The sequence below is a fragment of the Oncorhynchus gorbuscha genome, linkage group LG16, assembly GCF_021184085.1.
Source record: "Oncorhynchus gorbuscha isolate QuinsamMale2020 ecotype Even-year linkage group LG16, OgorEven_v1.0, whole genome shotgun sequence".
NCBI lineage: Eukaryota > Metazoa > Chordata > Actinopteri > Salmoniformes > Salmonidae > Oncorhynchus > Oncorhynchus gorbuscha.
Window position 1 is genome coordinate 66,826,239 of NC_060188.1, and position 26,011 is coordinate 66,852,249.

Sequence of the window (26,011 nt, forward strand, 5' to 3'; positions counted from 1 at the left end):
AGAGTGATTGTACAGACATTTAGGTAGGTCTATACAGTAGAGGTGAGAGTTGCAAAATACTGTAATCCTACTGCTACACTCTGGGTTTATGGAGTGCTCACAGCTGGAGTGTTTTGTGTGTGTTAGAGCTGGACTGTTGTGTGTGTGTGTGTATGTGTTAGCACTGGACTGCATTGGGTTGTGTGTGTGTGTCTGCATTTGTGTTTGTGTCAGTGGTGGATTGCAGTGTGGTGTGTGTGTGTATGAGTGTGTCGGTGCTGGACTGCATTGTGTTGTGTAACGTGATCCTGAGCGCCAGGCGGGCTGAACTGACCTCCAGCTCTGGGGTTCTGCAACAGAGTGTTCACAGTGTTTGCCTGTGGAACTGTGACAGTGGGATACAAACACACAGTGTGCAGAATGCCGGCAGAAATGAATGACTTTGTCAGCTGTGTGCCGGTCGTTAACCAGGCCGTTTTACATTGATCCTGTTCTGGCCCAAAACTACATCCCCACATCCCTACATTCACTCCTCTATACTCCTTCCATCCCTTCAATCCTACCCTGGCTCAGAACAGAGTAAATCCCCCTAGACTCCTCGCTACCACTTTCTGGGCCTATAGTCTTACTAGCACTGATGACAGTGCCCTCCAGGAAACAAAAAAACACTGGAAATACGTGGATGACGTGAATCTGGATCAGACGTAGACACCTCAACTACCCTGTACCCACCAACAGACCCTAAATGGTCTTGGCATCTGGGTAGAGGAGCACAGAATGAAACTAAACCCAAAGAAAAAAAGAAAACAAAGTTCTGCATGTCACCCACAGTAAGAATCCACCCAACCTACTGACACTCTCCATTGACCAGAACACCCTTGAAGTCTGTGACACGGTAAGAATCCTTGGTGTCCTAGACCCAGAACTGGTTTCCATCTACAAAGGTGTCCCGTACTTCAATATGCAGCCCCGGTCTGGCGCAGTTCTGTGACCAAAAACCAGGCTGAAAGGCTGGAACGCACACAGAAACAGGCCTGTAAGATCATCCTTGCCAGAGGTACTCAGGCTACCCAGATTTACATCTGAAACTAAATCCAAGTAGTGTTTTATTGCCCTCTGTATGTCGATATGAGATGTTATTTTTGTAAAATGTTGGTGATAACCCTGAAGGATTCTGCCTACGGGACGAGCAGAGGATTGAATTCTGATTCAGATGGGACTTGTTTGAAATTGCTTAGCTTGTTCATAATGCCTGGAGAAAAAATGTGAAATTGACTGTTTATGAAGTGTGGCTAGATAGTAGTTGTACTTGCCATGGTTATTGTATGCGTGTAATTTGTAACATTTTATTTTGTAGTGTCTTGTAAGCCCATGTGGGCTGAACACCGGTAGGCGTATGACACTTCAACCAAATCAACCAATACCTTATTTGAGCAGCCTCCTAAACAAAAACGGATTTTCAATTTTCGCTTAGAGATATTTTGCACTTGACATTTATTGTATTTATTTAACATTTATGTTTTTTTTTTATTGTAACAGAAAAGTAATTCAGTGTTTTTAATGACAACTTGTAATAATGCTTGTAATAATGCTGAAAGACCAATAAACGAATAAACTACCCTTCAATCCTCTCCCTCCTCTCAGGTGTCTCCCCCCGGCAGGAAGCAGCGCTGTTTGTTCCTGGATAGTGTCCATTTACCATTTAGATGACTGTGTAGGGATGTATACAGTATATGCATAATGTCTATAGGGCAGAGAATAGTCAGCCTCAGAGATCTTGCAGAGAACCTGCTGAGTAAGACCGGGGCTGGTGGAACGGAAGAGTCCCAAATATACATTTGACTGCAAAAATATACATCATCAATATTGACGTTGACAGCTTTCAATATTACCCAGAGTGCTGCTGACAAGGCTTTCCAGGATGAGACCGGAAATAAGGAAGTAAACACTGAAAAATAGAGCTAAAGTTTTTGTCTTGAAAATGGGCAACACTTTATTTGAATAGTCCATCTGTAGATGCTCTATAGACTATCTACAAGCTATCAGTAACATTTCAACTAACTATCTATTAAACCCTTATCCTAACCCTAAACTTAACTCTAACCATTTCCCTATTCTTAACCATTTCCCTAACCTTCATTCTAAACCTAACCCTAACCATAAACTTAGCAAGCAGTTGCTTATCAACATATAGTTTATTGATAGAATGACCATCTGAAGAGCATCTACAGATGGACTATCCGGACCATCCAAATAAAGTGTGACCTGAAAAGGTTTTGAAAGATGCTCTCAGAGCTGTGTCTGTAGGTGAGAGGACACACAGAGTGGCACAGAATCCGTGACTTGTCTTGTATAAAGGTTGAGTGGCAGCTTTGTGACAGGGGTGTTTGACCTGTGTGTGTTGTAAGGGCTTTTGATAGTTCCTGTGGCTCCCCCACAACACTCTAAACATCTCTCTCTCCACACTGTGATACTGTCAGCCTTGTGAGGCTTTTTATGACTTAACCCCTGCATTCCCCTCCTCTATTTTCCTCTTTTTCCCTCTCTTGCCCATCACATGCTCTTTCACCTCCCCTCTCACTCCCTCCCTGTCTCATTTATCTCCTTCTCTCACTCCCTCCCTGTTTCCCCTTTTCTCCCTCACTCCCTCCCTGTCTCATTTATCTCCTTCTCTCACTCCCTCCCTGTTTCCCCTTTTCTCCCTCTCTCCCTCCCTGTCTCCCCTTTTCTCCCTCTCGCCCCTTTTCTCTCTGTCTCCCCTTTTCTCCCTCTCTCCCTCCCTGTCTCCCCTTTTCTCCCTCTCTCCCCTTTTCTCCCTGTCTCCCCTTTTCTCCCTCTCTCCCTCCCTGTCTCCCCTTTTCTCCCTGTCTCCCCTTTTCTCCCTCTCTCCCTCCCTGTCTCCCCTTTTCTCCCTCTCTCCCCTTTTCTCCCTCTCTCCCCTTTTCTCCCTCTCTCCCTCCCTGTCTCCCCTTTTCTCCCTCTCTCCCTCCCTGTCTCCCCTTTTCTCCCTGTCTCCCCTTTTCTCCCTCTCTCCCTCCCTGTCTCCCCTTTTCTCCCTCTTTCCCTTTTTCTCCCTGTCTCCCCTTTTCTCCCTCTCTCCCTCCCTGTCTCCCCTTTTCTCCCTCTCTCCCCTTTTCTCCCTCTCTCCCCTTTTCTCCCTCTCTCCCTCCCTGTCTCCCCTTTTCTCCCTCTCTCCCCTTTTCTCCCTCTCTCCCCTTTTCTCCCTCTCTCCCTCCCTGTCTCCCCTTTTCTCCCTCTCTCCCCTTTTCTCCCTCTCTCCCCTTTTCTCCCTCTCTCCCTCCGTGTCTCCCCTTTTCTCCCTGTCTCCCCTTTTCTCCCTGTCTCCCCTTTTCTCCCCTTTTCTCCCTCTCTCCCCTTTTCTCCCTCTCTCCCCTTTTCTCCCTCTCTCCCTCCCTGTCTCCCCTTTTCTCCCTCTCTCCCTCCCTGTCTCCCCTTTTCTACCTCTCTCCCTCCCTGTCTCCCCTTTTCTCCCTCTCTCCCCTTTTCTCCCTCTCTCCCTCCCTGTCTCCCCTTTTCTCCCTCTCTCCCCTTTTCTCCCTGTCTCCCCTTTTCTCCCTCTCTCCCTTCCTGTCTCCCCTTTTCTCCCTCTCTCCCCTTTTCTCCCTGTCTCCCCTTTTCTCCCTCTCTCCCTCCCTGTCTCCCCTTTTCTCCCTCCCTCCCCCTTTCTCCCTGTCTCCCCTTTTCTCCCTCTCTCCCCTTTTCTCCCTCTCTCCCTCCCTGTATCCCCTTTTCTCCCTCTCTCCCTCCCTCTCTCCCCTTTTCTCCCTGTCTCCCCTTTTCTCCCTCTCTCCCTCCCTGTCTCCCCTTTTCTCCCTCTCTCCCTCCCTGTCTCCCCTTTTCTCCCTCTCTCCCTCCCTGTCTCCCATTTTCTCCCTCTCTCCCTTCCTGTCTCCCCTTTTCTCCCTCTCTCCCCTTTTCTCCGTCTCCCCTTTTCTCCCTCTCTCCCTCCCTGTCTCCCCTTTTCTCCCTCTCTCCCTCCCTGTCTCCCCTTTTCTCCCTCTCTCCCCTTTTCTCCCTGTCTCCCCTTTTCTCCCTCTCTCCCTCCCTGTCTCCCCTTTTCTCCCTCTCTCCCCTTTTCTCCCCCTCTCCCCTTTTCTCCCTCTCTCCCTCCCTGTCTCCCCTTTTCTCCCTCTCTCCCCTTTTCTCCCTCTCTCCCTCCCTGTGTCCCCTTTTCTCCCTCTCTCCCTCCATGTGTCCCCTTTTCTCCCTCTCTCTCTCCCTGTGTCCCCTTTTCTCCCTCTCTCTCTCCCTGTCTCCCCTTTTCTCCCTCTCTCCCCTTTTCTCCCTCTCTCCCTCCCTGTGTCCCCTTTTCTCCCTCTCTCCCTCCCTGTCTCCCCTTTTCTCCCTCTCTCCCCTTTTCTCCCCCTCTCCCCTTTTCTCCCTCTCTCCCTCCCTGTCTCCCCTTTTCTCCCTCTCTCCCCTTTTCTCCCTCTCTCCCTCCCTGTGTCCCCTTTTCTCCCTCTCTCCCTCCCTGTGTCCCCTTTTCTCCCTCTCTCCCTCCCTGTGTCCCCTTTTCTCCCTCTCTCCCTCCCTGTGTCCCCTTTTCTCCCTCTCTCTCTCCCTTCCTGTCTCCCCTTTTCTCCCTCTCTCCCCTTTTCTCCCTCTCTCCCCTTTTCTCCCTCTCTCCCTCCCTGTCTCCCCTTTTCTCCCTCCCTCCCCCTTTCTCCCTGTCTCCCCTTTTCTCCCTCTCTCCCCTTTTCTCCCTCTCTCCCTCCCTGTATCCCCTTTTCTCCCTCTCTCCCTCCCTCTCTCCCCTTTTCTCCCTGTCTCCCCTTTTCTCCCTCTCTCCCTCCCTGTCTCCCCTTTTCTCCCTCTCTCCCTCCCTGTCTCCCCTTTTCTCCCTCTCTCCCTCCCTGTCTCCCATTTTCTCCCTCTCTCCCTTCCTGTCTCCCCTTTTCTCCCTCTCTCCCCTTTTCTCCGTCTCCCCTTTTCTCCCTCTCTCCCTCCCTGTCTCCCCTTTTATCCCTCTCTCCCTCCCTGTCTCCCCTTTTCTCCCTCTCTCCCCTTTTCTCCCTGTCTCCCCTTTTCTCCCTCTCTCCCTCCCTGTCTCCCCTTTTCTCCCTCTCTCCCCTTTTCTCCCCCTCTCCCCTTTTCTCCCTCTCTCCCTCCCTGTCTCCCCTTTTCTCCCTCTCTCCCCTTTTCTCCCTCTCTCCCTCCCTGTGTCCCCTTTTCTCCCTCTCTCCCTCCCTGTGTCCCCTTTTCTCCCCCTCTCCCCTTTTCTCCCTCTCTCCCTCCCTGTCTCCCCTTTTCTCCCTCTCTCCCCTTTTCTCCCTCTCTCCCTCCCTGTGTCCCCTTTTCTCCCTCTCTCCCTCCCTGTGTCCCCTTTTCTCCCTCTCTCCCCTTTTCTCCATCTCTCCCTCCCTGTGTCCCCTTTTCTCCCTCTCTCCCCTTTTCTCCCTGTCTCCCTCCCTGTGTCCCCTTTTCTCCCTCTCTCCCCTTTTCTCCCTCTCTCCCTCCCTGTGTCCCCTTTTCTCCCTCTCTCTCTCCCTGTGTCCCCTTTTCTCCCTCTCTCTCTCCCTGTGTCCCCTTTTCTCCCTCTCTCTCTCCCTGTGTCCCCTTTTCTCCCTCTCTCTCTCCCTGTGTCCCCTTTTCTCCCCCTCTCCCCTTTTCTCCCTGTCTCCCTCCCTGTGTCCCCTTTTCTCCCTCTCTCCCCTTTTCTCCCTCTCTCCCTCCCTGTGTCCCCTTTTCTCCCTCTCTCTCTCCCTGTGTCCCCTTTTCGCCCTCTCTCCCTCCCTGTGTCCCCTTTTCTCCCTCTCTCTCTCCCTGTGTCCCCTTTTCTCCCTCTCTCTCTCCCTCACTCCCTCTGTCTTTCCTCTCCCTCATTTTTTCTCTTTCTTGCACACACTCTCCCCTTTTCTTCCCTTCTCTCTTTTTCTATCTGTCTCTCTCTCCCATTCTCCTTCTCTCTCTCTCTCCCTCTATCAAGGCTCTGCTCATAGACTCATATGGAACAGTGCCTGAGGGAGAGCAAATGAGAGATTCAGCCTGATGATGCCACTTAGCTATTAACTATCTGCAGCAAACATGTATCCCCCATCCTGAACAGAACCCTCCCCTGCCTCCCTCTACCATTCATGTCCAGCCCCCTCCTGCTCTCTTTCTCTCTGTTTCCCATCCTCCCTCCCTCCCATCTCTCCCCCTCTTTCTGTGTCTGTGTCTCTCACGCTCTCCCTCACACACACACTCTCGGCTTGCAGAGAATGAGAGGATAAACGTACAGACAGGAAGGACTGACCCAAGAGCGTTAGAGAGAGAGAGAGCCAGAGAGAGAGAGAGAGAGAACAAGAGAGCAAGAGAGAGAGGGACTATCCAGCACTCAGTCATTACGCTTCCAGGGATAGCAGAGAGAGAGACTACAGAGCCATACTACTACAATATCTGTGTCCTATAATTTTGGAACTTTTTCACTTTAATTTGTTAACTTTTTTTCACAACCTTATGTTTTTGATCTAACAATATATTGTTCATTTTCATTCTGAAGCAGAGGACTTGGCTGTTACTTCTTCTTGTGTTCTCTGGGATATTTTTAATGGTACTCTGCCCTCTGGTCTCCAGTGATCAGCACACTGTGGACCAGGGACCTCTCTGCCCCTGACAAGGCATCGTGGAGAGGCTGCTTGGCTGCTTGTCGTCAGGGCCGGGTTGCTGCTGCTTCTTCTTTGCAGGGAATGCAAAGGGACGCTCCTGAAAGGCCTACGGAGGGGACTCAAGGTGAAGGAAGGGAAGGGAAGGAAGGAGCTGTGGCCCCACAGAACTGAGAGAACTGCCCCCCCTCCCCAACCATCCCACTGCAGCATGGATCTCCCCCCATTCAGAGGTAGGTACAAACAGCCCCCCCCCCCGTACCAACCCATCTCTATTTTATGAGGAAAAACACTAAAAGCGGATATCCAAAGAGCTTTACACTTTTACTAGACTCTCACATGTATTCTTTATATTCAACTTAACCGTGTGTAGAAGTGGTCTGCTTTCTGTAGGTCCTTCTCTGGCCTTACTGTTTAAAGCTTTATGCCACTGGGATAGTGGTGTGTCTACCTGGGAGAGTGGTGTGGTGTGTCTACCTGGGAGAGTGGTGTGGTGTGTCTACCTGGGAGAGTGGTGTGGTGTGTCTACCTGGGAGAGTGGTGTGGTGTGTCTACCTGGGAGAGTGCTGTGGTGTGTCTACCTGGGAGAGTGGTGTGGTGTGTCTACCTGGGAGAGTGGTGTGGTGTGTCTACCTGGGAGAGTGGTGTGGTGTGTCTACCTGGGAGAGTGGTGTGGTGTGTCTACCTGGGAGAGTGCTGTGTGGGGAGAGTGGTGTGGTGTGTCTACCTGGGAGAGTGATGTGGTGTGTCTACCTGGGAGAGTGGTGTGGTCTACCTGGGAGAGTGATGTCTACCTGGGAGAGTGCTGGGAGAGTGCTGTGTGTCTACCTGGGAGAGTGCTGTGGTGTGTCTACCTGGGAGAGTGGTGTGGTGTGGTGTGTCTACCTGGGAGAGTGGTGTGGTGTGTCTACCTGGGAGAGTGGTGTGGTGTGTCTACCTGGGAGAGTGCTGTGGTGTGTCTACCTGGGAGAGTGGTGTGGTGTGTCTACATGGGAGAGTGGTGTGGTGTGTCTACCTGGGAGAGTGGTGTGGTGTGTCTACCTGGGAGAGTGGTGTGGTGTGTCTACCTGGGAGAGTGGTGTGGTGTGTCTACCTGGGAGAGTGCTGTGGTGTGTCTACCTGGGAGAGTGGTGTGGTGTGTCAACCTGGGAGAGTGTGGTGTGTCTACCTGGGAGAGTGGTGTGGTATGGTGTGTAACTGGTTTGATGTGGTTTGGTGTGTTATGGTGTGTAACTGGTTTGATGTGGTGTGGTGTGGTATGGTGTGTAGCTGGTTTGATGTGATGTGGTATGGTGTGTAACTGGTTTGATGTGGTTTGGTGAGTAACTGGTTTGGTGTGGTGTGTGTACTGTAACTGGGATAGTTTGGTGTGGTGAGTCTAACTGGGGGAGAGGTGTGGTATTGTTTGGTATGGTGTATAACCGGTTTGCATAACTGGAAGAGTGGTGTGATGTTGTGTGGTATGTTGTGATGTGTGTATTGTAACTGGGATAGTTTTGTGTGGTAAGAGTAACTGATTTGGTATGGTGTGGTGTGAGTAAATGGTTTGGTGAGGTGTGAGTAAATGGTTTGGTGTGGTGTGAGTAAATGGTTTGGTGCGGTGTGAGTAAATGGTTTGGTGTGGTGTGAGTAAATGGTTTGGTGTGGTGTGAGTAAATGGTTTGGTGCGGTTTTGAGTAAATGATTTGGTGTGGTGTGAGTAAATGGTTTGGTGTGGTGTGAGTAAATGGTTTGGTGAGGTTTTGAGTAAATGGATTGGTGTGGTTTTGAGTAAATGGTTTGGTGCGGTGTGAGTAAATGGTTTGGTGCGGTGTGAGTAAATGGTTTGGTGCAGTGTGAGTGAATGGTTTGGTGCGGTTTTGAGTAAATGGTTTGGTGCGGTTTTGAGTAAATGGTTTGGTGTGGTGTGAGTAAATGGTTTGGTGTGGTGTGAGTAAATGGTTTGTTGCGGTGTGAGTAAATGGTTTGTTATGGTGTGAGTAAACGGTTTGGTGTGGTGTTAGTAGATGGTTTGGTGTGGTGTGAGTAAATGGTTTGGTGTGGTGTGAGTAAATGGTTTGGTGTGGTGTGAGTAAATGGTTTGGTGTGGCGTGAGTAAATGGTTTGGTGCGGTGCACTATGGTGTGTGTACTGTAACTGGGATAGTTTGGTGTGGTGTGTGTAAGTGGGATGGGGACATGTGGGGTTATCATTGATTGTTTTCAAGGTCGGATACTATATGTCAATACCCATATCCGCTGGGCACGACTGGAGGGGTGGATGGGTGAACGAGTGATGGAGGGATGGAGGGATAGAGGGATGGAGGGATGGAAGAGGGATGGAAGGATGGAAGGATGGAGGGATGGAGAGATGGAAGGATGGAGGGATGGAAGGATGGAGGGATGAAGGGATGGAAGGATGGAGGGAAGAAGGGATAGAGGGATGGAGGGATGGTGGGATGGAGAGATGGGGGGATAGAGGGATAGACGGATGGGATGAGTGTAGTGAAGAGAGTTTTTTTTCTAACACTAGGCAAGAGGAGCTAATGCACATCAACCACAAACGGTCGGATGGGAAACCTCACTGTCCTTTACTGTTTGAAAGAGTGCTCTCCTGGAATGTATTATTTATTTATTTATTTGTTAAATATATAAAATGTCTCTATGTTCCAAGGTTTGCTGTTGGAAAAGAGAGGTGGATGTAAGCTAAATACATGCATATTAGATTAGAGTCGTCATAATTTGAAGAATCTGTTACAAATTGAATGCGCTCGATTTTTGTGTGTGTACAGTTGATCAAGTTGATAAAAGCATATTTTTTTCCAGTGGTTTTGTATTAGAGAAGTTAACGAAGTTCCACAAGTGTGTGTAAGTGAGAGCGAGAGAGAGAGAGGAGGTTGCATGGCGTAACTGGTACAGCTGTTTGGGACCATTGGCCCATTGTGGAAAGGTGAAATAACTCACTGTGCCAGACAGGGTGCCGTGAGGGGTGACTTCTCTTTCTCACCCCTACTTACACAAGATGGTGGGTTACACACACACACATGCACGCATGTCAACACATGCACGCACACACTGTGATGCCTCAACTTTATCACTAACTACTTCCAGTCTCCTCCCTCTTTCCAATTGTTTTTCCTGTTCACTTTCTCCTGCTTTATCTTTATTCATGTCTCTCCCTCTCTCTCTTTATCTCTCTCTTTATCTCTCTCTTTATCTCTCTCTCTCTCTCTCTCTCTCTCTCTCTCTCTCTCTCTCTCTCTCTCTCTCTCTCTCTCTCTCTCTCTCTCTCTCTCTCTCTTTATCTCTCTCTCTCTCTCCCTCTTTATATCCCTCTCCCTCTCTCTCTTTATCTCTCTCTCTCTCTCCCTCTTTATCCCTCTCTCCCTCTCTCTCTTTATCTCTCTCTCTCTCTCTCTCTCTCTCTCTCTCTCTCTCTCTCTCTCTCTCTCTCTCTCTCTCTCTTTATCCCTCTCTCTCTCTCTTTATCTCTCTCTCTCTCCCTCTTTATCCCTCTCTCCCTCTCTCTCTTTATCTCTCTCTCTCTCCCTCTTTATCCCTCTCTCCCTCTCTCTCTTTATCTCTCTCTCTCTCTCCCTCTTTATCCCTCTCTCCCTCTCTCTCTTTATCTCTCTCTCTCTCCCTCTTTATCCCTCTCTCCCTCTCTCTCTTTATCTCTCTCTCTCTCTCTCCCTCTTTATCCCTCTCTCCCTCTCTCTCTTTATCTCTCTCTCTCTCCCTATTTATCCCTCTCTCCCTCTCTCTCTTTATCTCTCTCTCTCTCTCCCTCTTTATCCCTCTCTGCCTCTCTCTTTTTATCTCTCCCTCTCTCCCTCTCTCTCTTTATCTCTCTCTCCCTCTTTATCCCTCTCTCTCTCTCTCTCCCTCTCTCTCTCTCTCTCTCTCTCTCTCTCTCTCTCTCTCTCTCTCTCTCTCTCTCTCTCTCTCTCTCTCTCTCTCTCTCTCTCTCTCTCTCCTGCCTGGACTTGCTGGTCTGCAGTGTCTATTTCAGTCCTTCCTGGGGGTCGGATTCGACACATCCGGAATCTCATACAGTTTATTGTCATTCAATCCTGCTGCGCTCCCGGAGGGGCTAGAGGGTGGCCCATGGGTCCCATTGACAACTCACACACAAGGGAACCAGCCAGTCACACACACACACACTCAAACTCACACTCACACACACACACACACACACACACACACACACACACACACACACACACACACACACACACACACACACACACACACACACACACACACACACACACACACACACACACACACACACACACACACACACACACACACACACACACACACACACACACACACACACACACACACACACACACACACACACACACACACACACACACACAGAGAGAGGGAGAGGGAGAGGGAGAGGGAGAGAGCAGCCAGGGCCCCAATTCATATGTTAGGGTAGGTTGTTTTAGTGGGTGCCAGCCCCAAACTTAGGCCTCAACTGCCAATATGCAAATCTGGAAAGGAGGAAAGAGAGAGCAGGAGTAAGGGAAAGGGAGAAGGGGAGAGAGAGGGTGTGTGTGGGTGTGAGAGAGTGAGAGCGAGAGAGAGAGATGCTCCCTGCAGGAAACTGTGTCCTGGATGCTGAGAGGAGGAGTAGAGAAGAGAGGTTGAGAGGAGAGGGCTAGGGGAGGGCCAGGGGTAGAGGAGGAGGAAGGCTAGGGGAGGGCCAGGGGTAGAGGAGGAGGAAGGCTAGGGGAGGGCCAGGGGTATAGAAGGAGGAAGGCTAGGGGAGGGCCAGGGGTATAGAGGGAGGAAGGCTAGGGGAGGGCCAGGGGTATAGAGGGAAGAAGGCTAGGGGAGGGCCAGGGGTAGAGGAGGAGGGCTAGAGGAGGGCCAGGGGTATAGAAGGAGGAAGGCTAGGGGAGGGCCAGGGGTATAGAGGGAGGAGGGCTAGGGGAGGGCCAGAGGTATAGAGGGAGGAAGGCTAGGAGAGGGCCAGGGGTAGAGGAGGAGGAAGGCTAGGGGAGGGCCAGGGGTATAGAGGGAGGAGGGCTAGGGGAGGGCCAGGGGTAGAGGAGGAGGGCTAGTGGAGACAGGGGTAGAGGAGGAGGGCTAGGGTTAAAGAGTGAGGAGGGCTGGGGGAGGTCCAGGGTTATAGAAGGAGGAGGGCTAGGGGAGGGCCAGGGTTATAGAAGGAGGAAGGCTAGTGGAGACAGGGGTAGAGGAGGAGGGCTAGGGTTAAAGAGTGAGGAGGGCTAGTGGAGGGCCAGGGTTATAGAAGGAGGAGGGCTAGGGGAGGGCCAGGGTTATAGAAGGAGGAGGGCTAGGGGAGGGCCAGGGGTAGAGGAGGAGGGCTAGGGGAGGGCCAGGGGTAGAGGAGGAGGGCTAGTGGAGACAGGGGTAGAGGAGGAGGGCTAGTGGAGACAGGGGTAGAGGAGGAGGGCTAGGGTTAAAGAGTGAGGAGGGCTGGGGGAGGTCCAGGGTTATAGAAGGAGGAGGGCTAGTGGAGGGCCAGGGTTATAGAAGGAGGAGGGCTAGGGGAGGGCCAGGGTTATAGAAGGAGGAGGCTAGGGGAGGGCCAGGGTTATAGAAGGAGGAGGGCTAGGGGAGGGCCAGGGGTAGAGGAGGAGGGCTAGTGGAGACAGGGGTAGAGGAGGAGGGCTAGGGGAGGGCCAGGGGTAGAGGAGGAGGGCTAGTGGAGACCCAGGGGTAGGGGAGGAGGGCTAGGGGAGGGCCAGGGGTAGAGGAGGAGGGCTAATGGAGACAGCGGTAGAGGAGGAGGGCTAGTGGAGACCCAGGGGTAGAGGAGGAGGGCTAGTGGAGACAGGGGTAGAGGAGGAGGGCTAGTGGAGACCCAGGGGTAGAGGAGGAGGGCTAGTGGAGACAGGGGTAGAGGAGGAGGGCTAGGGGAGGGCCAGGGGTAGAGGAGGAGGGCTAGTGGAGACCCAGGGGTAGAGGAGAAGGGCTAGGGGAGGGGGTAGAGGAGGAGGAGGGCTAGGGGAGGGCCAGGGGTAGAGGAGGAGGAGGGCTAGGGGAGGGCCAGGATTAGAGGAGGGCCAGGGTTATAGAGGGAGGAAGGCTATACTCCTAATAAAAAAGGGTCTGTCTAAAACCTTAAAGGGTTATTTGGCTGTGACCATAGAAGAACCCTTTGAGGAACCCTTTTTGGCTGCAGGTAGCCTAACAGTTACAGTGGGGAAAAAAAGTATTTAGTCAACCACCAATTGTGCAAGTTCTCCCACTTAAAAAGATGAGAGATGCCTGTAATTTTCATCATAGGTACACTTCAACTATGGCAGACAAAAGGAGAAGGAAAAAAATCCAGAAAATCACATTGTAGAATTTTTTATGAATTTATTTGCAAATTATGGTGGAAAATAAGTATTTGGTCAATAACAAAAGTTTATCTCAATACTTTGTTATATACCCTTTGTTGGTAATGACAGAGGTTAAACGTTTTCTGTAAGTCTTCACCCCCACCTCAGAGCGGTTCCTTCTCAGATAGAACCCTTTTGGTTCCAGGTAGAACTCACTCTGTAGAAAAGGTTTTACATGGAACCCAAAAGAGTTTTACCTGGAACCAAAGAGGGTTCTCCAATGTTTGTGTGTCTGTGTGGGGGTAGTATTTGATATGCAGTAAATGAACATTAGGCCATGACTGTCCTAATTTTCCAACACATCTGTTTCCCGCTTCCTATTCATTTTTATTTCAACCCCCCTCCCCCTCCCCCACCCCTCCCCTCCCCTCCCCATCACCCTTTCTTTCTGTTTTGCACTCCAGTTGTGGGCTTGGATTTCATCCGCCTCCCTCTCTAACTCTGAGCTAAGAGGAGCAAGGTCCTATGTAGTGATTGTGTAGTGATTGTTATGAATAATATTCACTGTGTAGCTCTCTCCTGCTGCAGATAGGATTACTGTGCCAGAGAGGGCAGCGTGCAGGGGAGCAGGAGAGAGAGACCCAGGCCAGAGCTGCAGGGCTCACTCACTGCTGATACCCCCCCAGCGCACTGCCCTGTCTTCAAGTTACCTCTGACGGCAGGCTAGCCCAGTAAACACCAGCCCTGAGCTCTCTCGCCTCCCCTCTATTTCCTCCCCTCTCTCCACTTCTCTCTTTCTCACTTGTTTTCTTTCTCACTATTTCTCTCTTCCATTTGTCCTCTCCCCCTCTCTTACCTTCATCCTCTTTCTCCCTCACTCTGTTGCCTTGCTCTGTCCTTCACTCTATCCTCTCTCTAATCTTCTAACTCTTTCAATCTCCTTGTCTTTTTTACTGTCCTTTGGCTCTCTCTCTCTCTCTCTCTCTCTCTCTCTCTCTCTCTCTCTCTCTCTCTCTCTCTCTCTCTCTCTCTCTCTCATTCTCTCTTCCCTCTCTCTCTCTATCGGTGTATTCCACGGCCCATGTATCAATGTGCCTCCTACCCAGAACTGAAAAGCGCTCAGGTCTTGATTTCCTTCTCCTATTTTTTTTCTTTATCTGAGGCCCTAAAAGGTGTGTGAATGACAGTGAGGAGGAGGTGAAGGGATGAACAGATGAGTGGAAAAGCTGTTGATATGAGGGAATGATGCTGGAGTGAGCAATGGGTCCCGGTGGGTTTGCATCAAACACAGAGGATAAAAGCAGAAGCAGACACATAAAACAGACTTCCCAGAGCCAGGCAGATACAGCAGGGAGGAATAACTCAGAACAGCCGAGGAGAGAAGAGGAGAGGAGAGGAGACATGTCTCGGCTGGACATTGTATTGAAGAAACAGATCTGGTCTACCTGAAGGACCAGCAAACATGTATCTTTCCTCATGCTACTGTATCCATGCTTTCTCACCATGTGCTGACAACATGTGCCATATCCCCCAGCCCTGTACCCCCAGTCTTGTACCCCAGCCCTGTACCCCCAGTCTTTTACCCCAGCCCCAGCCCTGTACCCCCAGTCTTTTACCCCAGCCCCAGCCCTGTACCCCCAGTCTTGTACCCCAGCCCTGTACCCCCAGTCTTGTACCCCAGCCCTGTACCCCCAGTCTTGTACCTCAGCCCTGTACCCCCAGTCTTGTACCCCAGCCAGGTACCCCCAGTCTTGTACCTCAGCCCTGTACCCCCAGTCTTGTACCCCAGTCCTGTACCCCCAGTCTTGTACCTCAGCCCTGTACCCCCAGTCTTGTACCCCAGCCCTGTACCCCCAGTCTTGTACCTCAGCCCTGTACCCCCAGTCTTGTACCCCAGCCAGGTACCCCGAGTCTTGTACCTCAGCCCTGTACCCCCAGTCTTGTACCCCAGCCCTGTACCCCCAGTCTTGTACCTCAGCCCTGTACCCCCAGTCTTGTACCCCAGCCCTGTACCCCCAGTCTTGTACCTCAGCACTGTACCCCCAGTCTTGTACCCCAGCCCTGTACCCCTAGTCTTGTACCTCAGCCCTGTACCCCCAGTCTTGTACCACAACCCTGTACCCCCAGTCTTGTACCCCAGCACTGTACCCCCAAGTCTTGTACCCCAGCCAAGCCCTGTATCCCCAGTCTTGTACCCCAAGGCTTGTACCCCAGCCAAGCCCTGTATCCCCAGGTTTGTACCTCAACCCTGTACCCCCAGCCCTGTACCCCCAGCCCTGTACCCCCAAGTCTTGTACACCAGCCCCAGCCCTGTACCCCCAGCCCTGTACCCCCAAGTCTTGTACCCCAGCCAAGCCCTGTACCCCCAGTCTTGTACCTCAGCCCTGTACCCCCAGTCTTGTACCCCAGCCAGGTACCCCGAGTCTTGTACCTCAGCCCTGTACCCCCAGTCTTGTACCCCAGCCCTGTACCCCCAGTCTTGTACCCCAGCCCTGTACCCCCAGTCTTGTACCTCAGCACTGTACCCCCAGTCTTGTACCCCAGCCCTGTACCCCTAGTCTTGTACCTCAGCCCTGTACCCCCAGTCTTGTACCCCAGCCCTGTACCCCCAGTCTTGTACCCCAGCACTGTACCCCCAAGTCTTGTACCCCAGCCAAGCCCTGTATCCCCAGTCTTGTACCCCAAGGCTTGTACCCCAGCCAAGCCCTGTATCCCCAGGTTTGTACCTTAACCCTGTACCCCCAGCCCTGTACCCCCAGCCCTGTACCCCCAAGTCTTGTACACCAGCCCCAGCCCTGTACCCCCAGCCCTGTACCCCCAAGTATTGTACCCCAGCCAAGCCCTGTATCCCCAGTCTTGTACCTCCAGGCTTGTACCCCAGCCAGCCCTGTACCCCCAGTCTTGTACCTCAGCCCTGTACCCCCAGTCTTGTACCCCAGCACTGTACCCCCAGTCTTGTACCCCAGCCCTGTACCCCCAGTCTTGTACCTCAGCCATGTACCCCCAGTCTTGTACCCCAGCCCTGTACCCCCAGTCTTGTACCCCAGCCCTGTACCCCCAAGTCTTGTACCCCAGCCAAGCCCTGTATCCCCAGTCTTGTACCCCCAGGCTTGTACCTTAGCCCTGTACCCCCAGTCTTGTACCTCAGCCATGTACCCCCAGTCTTGTACCCCAGCCCTGTACCCCCAGTCTTGTACCCCAGCCCTGTACCCCCAGTCTCGTACCTCAGCTCTGTACCCCCAGTCTTGTACCCCAACCCTGCCCCAGCACTGTACCCTGGAGATAATGGGGGATAGGAGTAGGGCAGGAGCAGCTGGTGGCTAGGTGTAGGGTGGGGTGGAAACCTGTGGGTAGGTGGAGGGGGAGAGGGGAGGATTATGGGTAGTGGGAGTTGACTTCCCAAACATGGTTACCAAGGCAATAGCTCCCTCAAGGACAGACAGGGCTTCCGACCCCTTGAGTGGGGGAAAGAACAGCCAGTAATTCTAATGCTGCTGTAAATGTAACATGTAAACGTTGACTAAGTAGGAATGAGTCAACAGTATCCACTCTGCACAGCTGTCATTCTTAGAAAGCATATCTGAGGACTATTTGCTTTCTAGATCTAGATAAGTTATTTTGTTGATTAATGTTGATTATAGTGCAATGAAGAAATCAATGTATGTTTATTCATACAGTACACCACAGAAATCAACAGACAGACAGCTCCTTAAGAGAAATCAGAGCAGATGAAGTTCTGTATCCAAGAGGAAATCAAGCAGAATATCTGTTAGTTCATCAGGGCTCGTCAGTCTAGAGTTACAACAGGGATGCCCACCCTCTTCCGGGGCTACCCATCTGCAGGGTTTGGTTCCAGCCCTACTATAATACATCTGATGGTAGCCCGTTAGCTCCTCAGGACCCTAAATAGCCCTAAAGTCAGGTGAACTAGAGCAGGGTTGGAGCAAAAGCCTGCACTCTATCCTCTGACCTGGTGTACGGGATCTGTGATGAGAACAAGAACAGTTTACATGGTTTTGCAGAGATGGACGACAGTCCATCTCTGGCTCAGTGGTGAAGGGCTTGGCCACACATTTATACCCTAAGCCCTACCCTGGCCGACTCTACAGGATGAGCTTATGGAAAAAGCAGAGCAGCAGGCTTTTCTTAACAATTAAATGGTCTGATGGGTGTGTAGTGGATGGTCTGATGGGTGTGTAGTGGATGGTCTGATGGGTGTGTAGTGGATGGTCTGATGGGTGTGTAGTGGATGGTCTGATGGGTGTGTAGTGGATGGTCTGATGGGTGTGTAGTGGATGGTCTGATGGGTGTGTAGTGGATGGTCTGATGGGTGTGTAGTGGATGGTCTGATGGGTGTGTAGTGGATGGTCTGATGGGTGTGTAGTGGATGGTCTGATGGGTGTGTAGTGGATGGTCTGATGGGTGTGTAGTGGATTGTCTGATGGGTGTGTAGTGGATGGTCTGATAGCTGTGTAGTGGATGGTCTGATGGGTGTGTAGTGGATGGTCTGATGGGTGTGTAGTGGATGGTCTGATGGGTGTGTAGTGGATGGTCTGATGGGTGTGTAGTGGATTGGCTGATGGGTGTGTAGTGGATGGTCTGATGGGTGTGTAGTGGATGGTCTGATGGGTGTGTAGTGGATTGGCTGATGGGTGTGTAGTGGATGGTCTGATGGGTGTGTAGTGGATTGGCTGATGGGTGTGTAGTGGATGGTCTGATGGGTGTGTAGTGGATGGTCTGATGGGTGTGTAGTGGATTGGCTGATGGGTGTGTAGTGGATGGTCTGATGGGTGTGTAGTGGATGGTCTGATGGGTGTGTAGTGGATGGTCTGATGGGTGTGTAGTGGATTGGCTGATGGGTGTGTAGTGGATGGTCTGATAGCTGTGTAGTGGATGGTCTGATAGCTGTGTAGTGGATGGTCTGATGGGTGTGTAGTGGATGGTCTGATGGGTGTGTAGTGGATGGTCTGATGGGTGTGTAGTGGATGGTCTGATGGGTGTGTAGTGGATGGTCTGATGGGTGTGTAGTGGATGGTCTGATGGGTGTGTAGTGGATGGTCTGATGGGTGTGTAGTGGATTGTCTGATGGGTGTGTAGTGGATGGTCTGATAGCTGTGTAGTGGATGGTCTGATGGGTGTGTAGTGGATGGTCTGATGGGTGTGGATAGTGGATGGTCTGATGGGTGTGTAGTGGATGGTCTGATGGGTGTGTAGTGGATTGGGGTGTGTAGTGGATGGTCTGATGGGTGTGTAGTGGATGGTCTGATGGGTGTGTAGTGGATGGTCTGATGGGTGTGTAGTGGATTGGCTGATGGGTGTGTAGTGGATGGTCTGATGGGTGTGTGGTCTGAGTGGATTGGTCTGATGGGTGTGGATGGTCTGAGTGGATGGTCTGATGGGTGTGTAGTGGATGGTCTGATGGGTGTGTAGTGGATGGTCTGATGGGTGTGTAGTGGATGGTCTGATGGGTGTGTAGTGGATGGTCTGATGGGTGTGTAGTGGATGGTCTGATGGGTGTGTAGTGGATGGTCTGATGGGTGTGGATAGTGGATGGATGGTCTGATGGGTGTGTAGTGGATGGTCTGATGGGTGTGTAGTGGATGGTCTGATGGGTGTGATAGTGGATGGTCTGATGGGTGTGTAGTGGATGGTCTGATGGGTGTGTAGTGGATTGGTCTGATGGGTGTGTAGTGGATGGTCTGATGGGTGTGTAGTGGATTGGATGGTCTGATGGGTGTGTAGTGGATGGTCTGATGGGTGTGTAGTGGATGGTCTGATGGGTGTGTAGTGGATGGTCTGATAGCTGTGTAGTGGATGGTCTGATGGGTGTGTAGTGGATGGTCTGATGGGTGTGTAGTGGATGGTCTGATAGCTGTGTAGTGGATGGTCTGATGGGTGTGTAGTGGATGGTCTGATGGGTGTGTAGTGGATGGTCTGATGGGTGTGTAGTGGATGGTCTGATGGGTGTGTAGTGGATGGTCTAATAGCTGTGTAGTGGATGGTCTGATGGGTGTGTAGTGGATGGTCTGATGGGTGTGTAGTGGATGGTTTGATGGGTGTGTAGTGGATGGTCTGATGGGTGTGTAGTGGATGGTCTGATGGGTGTGTAGTGGATGGTCTGATGGGTGTGTAGTGGATGGTCTGATGGGTGTGTAGTGGATGGTCTGATGGGTGTGTAGTAGATGGTCTGATGGGTGTGTAGTGGAATGGTCTGATGGGTGTGTAGTGGATGGTCTGATAGCTGTGTAGTGGATGGTCTGATGGGTGTGTAGTGGATGGTCTGATAGCTGTGTAGTGGATGGTCTGATATCTGTGTTGTGGATGGTCTGATATCTGTGTAGTGGATGGTCTGATATCTGTGTAGTGGATGGTCTGATATCTGTGTAGTGGATGGTCTGATATCTGTGTAGTGGATGGTCTGATATCTGTGTAGTGGATGGGTGCCACTCTATTTTATGTGATTACTCTCCAGGAACTGACTTTCCTTCTCGGTCTAATTAAAAAATATATTTCTGACCTGGGATGCCTTATCTTCACTTTATGGCTGCTGACTGGGGCGGCAATGTGTGTGTGTTTGTGGGAGTGTGTAGATGTATGTGTGCGTGTGTGTAGCTCTGCACTTTTGTGTGCATCTGTCTCAGTCTCTGTAAATGTGTGTCTTTCTCAGTGTGTCAAAAGGTGTGTATGTGTGATCTGTGTGTTTTTATAGTGTGTCTGTGTGAGGTTGGATGGTATCAGAGCATCCGCCTGCCTGCAGCTCCCCGGAAGGCTGCCTGCCGGGGGCAGACACTCTGCAAGCTCTAATTGCTGTTCCTGACTATGGATTTCCGTTCTTGGCTACGTCTGCTGTCCCTCTGTCCATCCCTCCATCCGTCCCTCCATTCGTCTGCCTGATGCTCCAATCTTTCTCCTCCATCTAATCTTCTCATTTGGCTGTCTGTTTAAAATGCTTCTCCATTTGGCCTGATTACCCCCCCTCTTTATCTCTAACTCTCTCTCTCTCTCTCTCTCTCTCTCTCTCTCTCTCTCTCTCTCTCTCTCTCTCTCTCTCTCTCTCTCTCTCTCTCTCTCTCTCTCTCTCCTCCTCTAATCTCTCTCTTTCTCCCTCCCCCTCTCTCTCTCTCTCTCTCTCTCTCTCTCTCTCTCTCTCTCTCTCTCTCTCTCTCTCTCTCTCTCTCCCCTCTCATTCTCTCTATCTCTATCTCTATCTCCCTCCCCCAACTCTCTCTCTCTATCTCTATCTCTATCTCCCTCTCTCTCTCTCTCTCTCTCTCTCTCTCTCTCTCTCTCTCTCTCTCTCTCTCTCTCTCTCTCTCTCTCTCTCTCTCTCCCTCACCCACTCATTCTCTCTATCTCTATCTCTATCTCTGTCTCTGTCTCTGTCTCTGTCTCTGTCTCTGTCTCTGTCTCTGTCTCTGTCTCTGTTGAACACATACCAGAAGATCCTGCTGAATCTGTTGTCCTTAGATGTAGTAGTTATAACAGATATTTCAGGGGTTATTTTTGAAGGTGCAACATCTTCACTAAAACTCACATACTGTATTATTAGAATTGAATAGGGAAAAACGTTATCAACGCAGAAATGTTCCCTACTACAGTATGTCACTGTAATGAAACAAGCGGACATGTTTGTGTGTCAGTTCCAGGATACTCATGTTTTCCATCTACATTCCAACATCCACGTTGTTCCTGTTTGTGGAGGATAAGGCTGAAACAAAACAAAAGGACCATGACAACCTAGGACCTCATCGACACCCCTAGCAACTAGCACACTGCAATGTTTTCCCACAATCCATTGCTGTTTGTCTGTGTGTCAACCTCTTCGGCCGGGCAGACGGGCGAATCTGATGCCAATCTTCTCCAGCAGCTGTGTGTGTGTGTGTGTGTGTGTGTGTGTGTGTGTGTGTGTGTGTGTGTGTGTGTGTGCGTGCGTGCGTGCGTGCGTGCGTGCGTGCGTGTGTGTGTGCGTACGCGCCAGAGAGCTGTGTAAGTGAACAGATGCTAAATTACAGGCCAGGCTAATGGCTTTGTCCATTTGGTCCTGGCTGGCTAATAATAGTTATACGCTCAGCACTGGAGAATCTCAATGGTCATGATGGTGTGGATAATCATTTGGATGTGGATACTGGGACTATTTATGTCCAGTTTATATAACTCCTTCACATTGCTCAGGGCAGGTTTACCTGGTTTACCTGACTGCAGTATAGGTACATTGTATTGTATGTCCACCACCAAACAAGGGAGGGGAAATATTGAGGTTGGCTGTTAGAAAGTAGCTCATGTTGATCTCCAGCTTCCCAGATGTGTTGTGGGTGGTAAAGAGAAGGTTATAAAGAGTAATGAGCTGGTTCATGTGTTGTCTTTAAGGGGTAAAGAAGTCTATGTTTTTTTCATTTGTTGTGAGATAAAATGTAAACATTTTCTAAAATGCCCCTCTTCTTCTATTCCAGGTCTTTCTGATGTGCCGTGAGAGGTGTAAGCCCCCCGCCCCAGTCTCGACCCCCTCCCTGGTGCTCCTTCTCCCAGGACCAGGATGGACCCTCTCCCGGGTCATGGCCCTCCACCAGTCAGGATGGACGTTGATGGGCTGGACCTCCAGCAGGTGCCTGTCCTCTCCCTGGACCAGATCCGCTCCATCCGCGCCAACAACGACTACGTGGAGCGCCCCGTGACCCTGGACCATGCCTCCCAGTCCGGCTTCTTCTACGCCCACGATGACCGCTACCCCATCACCCACGGATACCCTCCTCAAGGTTACTCTCATGGTTACCCTCAGGGATACCCTCTCCCCCGGAGCCAGAGCCAGCAGCAACACGCCCACCTTGCCCATCTGAGTCGCTCCAGTACTACCAGTTCAGCCATGTCCCGGATCAGCGCTGCCTCCGACCAGAGACTCCTGGTGGGCTTGACGCCCTCCCACTCTGGCCTGGCCTCGGTGGTGCGCTCCCAGCCTAAAGGAGAACTCAAGCCTGAGGCTTCTCTGGGTAAAGGCCTGGTGGAGGGAGAGGACCTGGGCTTGCACCTGTTTATCTGTGAGCTCTGTGGGAGGTGTAAGTGTCAGGAGTGCTGCGCTCCGCGAAGCCTGCCGTCCTGCTGGGCCTGTGGGCAGCGCTGCCTTTGCTCTGCTGAGAGTGCTGTGGAGTATGGCACCTGTCTGTGCTGCGTTAAGGGCCTGTTCTACCACTGCTCCACTCAGGATGACGAGGACAACTGTGCTGACCGGCCCTGCGCCTGCACATCCGCCCACGCCTGCAGCCGCTGGGGCACCATGGGCCTTCTGGCGCTGTGCCTGCCCTGTCTCTGCTGCTACCCACCTGCCAGGCTGTGCCTCGCCCTGTGCCAGCGGGCCCACGACCGAGCCACCCGCCCCGGCTGCCGCTGCAGCAACACCAACACTGTGTGCCGTAAGATCTCCACCTCCAACCCCAACCCTGGGCACACCCCCTTCTGCAGCAAGTCCCTGGAAAAACCTGTATGACAGGGCTGCAGCGGGAGTCAGCCATCGCCTAGACAACGCAGTCTCAGTGACAACATTACCATGACAACAAACACTGTTGCCATGACAACGCCATCACCCCCTCCTACCGTGACCTTTCACCTTACGTACCTTCCATACTTCTCCTCCTGCCTGAGGAGAAATGACCAAAAGCTTTACTGTACTTCACTGTAACTGTACATGTGGAGACTTGAGCCGAAACCTGAAAACCGCCTGGTGCTTTTTGCTGAACTGACTGCCAATCTTAACCTTACTGTGTTACTGTGTGGGCACACTGCCTCTACCTTCCTCTTACTTTGTGGGCCAGTATAGCGTACATACTGTGGCTCTGCTCGGTGGGATGGACTGGGGTTCCTCACTGTGCTGTGTGATGGACTGGGGTTCCTCACTGTGCTGTGTGATGGACTGGGGTTCCTCACTGTGCTGTGTGATGGACTGGGGTTCCTCACTGTGCTATGTGATGGACTGGGGTTCCTCACTGTGCTATGTGATGGACTGGGGTTCCTCACTGTGCTGTGTGATGACTGGGGTTCCTCACTGTGCTATGTGATGGACTGGGGTTCCTCACTGTGCTGTGTGATGGACTGGGGTTCCTCACTGTGCTGTGTGATGGACTGGGGTTCCTCACTGTGCTGTGTGATGGACTGGGGTTCCTCACTGTGCTGTGTGATGGACTGGGGTTCCTCACTGTGCTATGTGATGGACTGGGGTTCCTCACTTGCTATGTGATGGACTGGGGTTCACTGTGCTGTGTGACTGTGTGCTGTGATGGACTGGGGATCCTCACTGTGCTGTGTGATGGACTGGGGATCCTCACTGTGCTGTGTGTGATGGGGTTCCTCACTGGGGATCCTCACTGTGATGGACTGTGATGTGATGGACTGGGGATCCTCACTGTGCTATGTGATGGACTGGGGTCCTCACTGTGCTATGTGATGGACTGGGGATCCTCACTGTGTTGTGTGATGGACTGGGGATCCTCACTGTGCTATGTGATGGACTGGGGTTCCTCACTGTGCTGTGTGATGGACTGGGGTTCCTCACTGTGCTATGTGATGGACTGTGTGATGGACTGGGGATCCTCACTGTGCTATGTGATGGACTGGGGTTCCTCACTGTGCTGTGTGATGGACTGGGGATCCTCACTGTGCTGTGTGATGGACTGGGGATCCTCACTGTGTTGTGTGATGGACTGGGGATCCTCACTGTGCTATGTGATGGACTGGGGTTCCTCACTGTGCTTTGTGATGGACTGGGGATCCTCACTGTGCTGTGTGATGGACTGGGGATCCTCACTGTGCTGTGTGATGGACTGGGGTTCCTCACTGTGCTGTGTGATGGACTGGGGTTCCTCACTGTGCTGTGTGATGGACTGGGGATCCTCACTGTGCTGTGTGATGGACTGGGGATCCTCACTGTGCTGTGTGATGGACTGGGGTTCCTCACTGTGCTGTGTGATGGACTGGGGTCCTCACTGTGCTGTGTGATGGACTGGGGATCCTCACTGTGCTGTGTGATGGACTGGGGTTCCTCACTGTGCTGTGTGATGGACTGGGGTTCCTCACTGTGCTGTGTGATGGACTGGGGATCCTCACTGTGCTGTGTGATGGACTGGGGTTCCTCACTGTGCTGTGTGATGGACTGGGGTTCCTCACTGTGCTGTGTGATGGACTGGGGTTCCTCACTGTGCTATGTGATGGACTGGGGTTCCTCACTGTGCTGTGTGATGGACTGGGGTTCCTCACTGTGCTGTGTGATGGACTGGGGTTCCTCACTGTGCTGTGTGATGGACTGGGGTTCCTCACTGTGCTGTGTGATGGACTGGGGTTCCTCACTGTGCTGTGTGATGGACTGGGGTTCCTCACTGTGCTGTGTGATGGACTGGGGTTCCTCACTGTGCTGTGTGATGGACTGGGGTTCCTCACTGTGCTGTGTGATGGACTGGGGTTCCTCACTGTGCTGTGTGATGGACTGGGGTTCCTCACTGTGCTGTGTGATGGACTGGGGTTCCTCACTGTGCTGTGTGATGGACTGGGGTTCCTCACTGTGCTGTGTGATGGACTGGGGTTCCTCACTGTGCTGTGTGATGGACTGGGGTTCCTCACTGTGCTGTGTGATGGACTGGGGTTCCTCACTGTGCTGTGTGATGGACTGGGGTTCCTCACTGTGCTGTGTGATGGACTGGGGTTCCTCACTGTGCTGTGTGATGGACTGGGGTTCCTCACTGTGCTGTGTGATGGACTGGGGTTCCTCACTGTGCTGTGTGATGGACTGGGGTTCCTCACTGTGCTGTGTGATGGACTGGGGTTCCTCACTGTGCTGTGTGATGGACTGGGGTTCCTCACTGTGCTGTGTGATGGACTGGGGTTCCTCACTGTGCTGTGTGATGGACTGGGGTTCCTCACTGTGCTGTGTGATGGACTGGGGTTCCTCACTGTGCTGTGTGATGGACTGGGGTTTGCTCTGTTAGACTTGACCTATTTATTATTTATTGGACTTCCTCCTCAGTGAGGTAGAGAGAGAGACAGAGAGAGCGGACCATGTGTGACTCTGAGTACAGTGAGTAAGCTACTAGAACAAATCCCAACACAGCCATTAATAAAAGGAGTCTCTGGCAAATGTATATTCCAGGCATGAGATAGACAGAGACTGGGTGGTCTACAGGGAGTCTACAGGGTGTGCCTCCTTCCATCCCCTCCCTCCCTGTCGCTCTGAAGAGGCATCCTGGAGCCAACCAACTGAATGGACATACAAGATGTGTCATTGAGCAGCCATGGCTGACATTTTGTGTGAGGCTGATGTAAAGACCCTTTCCTAATGGTGGAACAAAACTCTGAAATTGAAAAATGTATTACTGTTTGACACACCAAAAACGGACCATAATGCACCAGGTGAATCTAAAGTGATTAAGCACATTTGATATTGAAGGAACTATGAGATATAGAGGTGGATCGTCTGTAGTGTTCCCCAGCTGTCTGTCATATGAACGGGGGGGGGGGCTCTGTTATGACCAGGTAGTGTGTGTCTGCATGTGTGTCTGTGTATACGTGTGTGTGTGCATGCATGCGCATGTTTGTGTATGTACACTAATGGTTACGTGTAAGTGTGTATGTGGGTCCGTGTATGTTGGTGTGTGTTCTTGCCTGTGTATGTACAGTATATATGTATGTGTGTGTGTGTGTGTGTGTGTGTGTGTGTGTGTGTGTGTGTGTGTGTGTGTGTGTGTGTGTGTGTGTGTGTGTGTGTGTGTGTGTGTGTGTGTGTGTGTGTGTGTGTGTGTGTGTGTGTGTGTGCACATGTCCCCTTCCTGTTTGCTATCAGCAGAAGTCTCCTATTTTATTTTTAGCACAGCTGCTTCAGAGGACCCAGAGTCTGGTCAGGTTTCTTCTCCACGGCAGGCTGACGCCAGCCTTCCCCGACCCCTCACCGCCTTCATCTCCCCCGCCTCACCCCTCCTTACCCGCTGCCTTTAGTCTACCCATCCCCCAGCCTCCCTCAGTAACCCTCCCCAAGCCTCCCCTGACCCATTCTTTCCTCCCCCTTCCTCTATTCCCCCGTCCATCTTGACTGCTGCTGTCCACGTGCAGAGGGACCAAAGAGACAGAGCTTCTCCACAGTCGAAAATACAGAGGGACTTCACAGGAG

The 26,011-nt window shown here is 51.8% G+C and overlaps 1 protein-coding gene across 1 annotated transcript; it reads left to right on the forward strand.

The window, feature by feature from the left end:
- Nucleotides 1-6,207: 6,207 nt before the first annotated feature.
- Nucleotides 6,208-23,102, forward strand: LOC123999943 (protein sprouty homolog 3-like). Its single transcript, XM_046305989.1, has 2 exons — nt 6,208-6,817; nt 21,321-23,102. The coding sequence occupies exon 2, from the start codon at nt 21,404-21,406 to the stop codon at nt 22,346-22,348; it is 945 nt and encodes a 314-aa protein (XP_046161945.1). The 5' UTR covers nt 6,208-6,817; nt 21,321-21,403; the 3' UTR covers nt 22,349-23,102.
- Nucleotides 23,103-26,011: the final 2,909 nt, after the last annotated feature.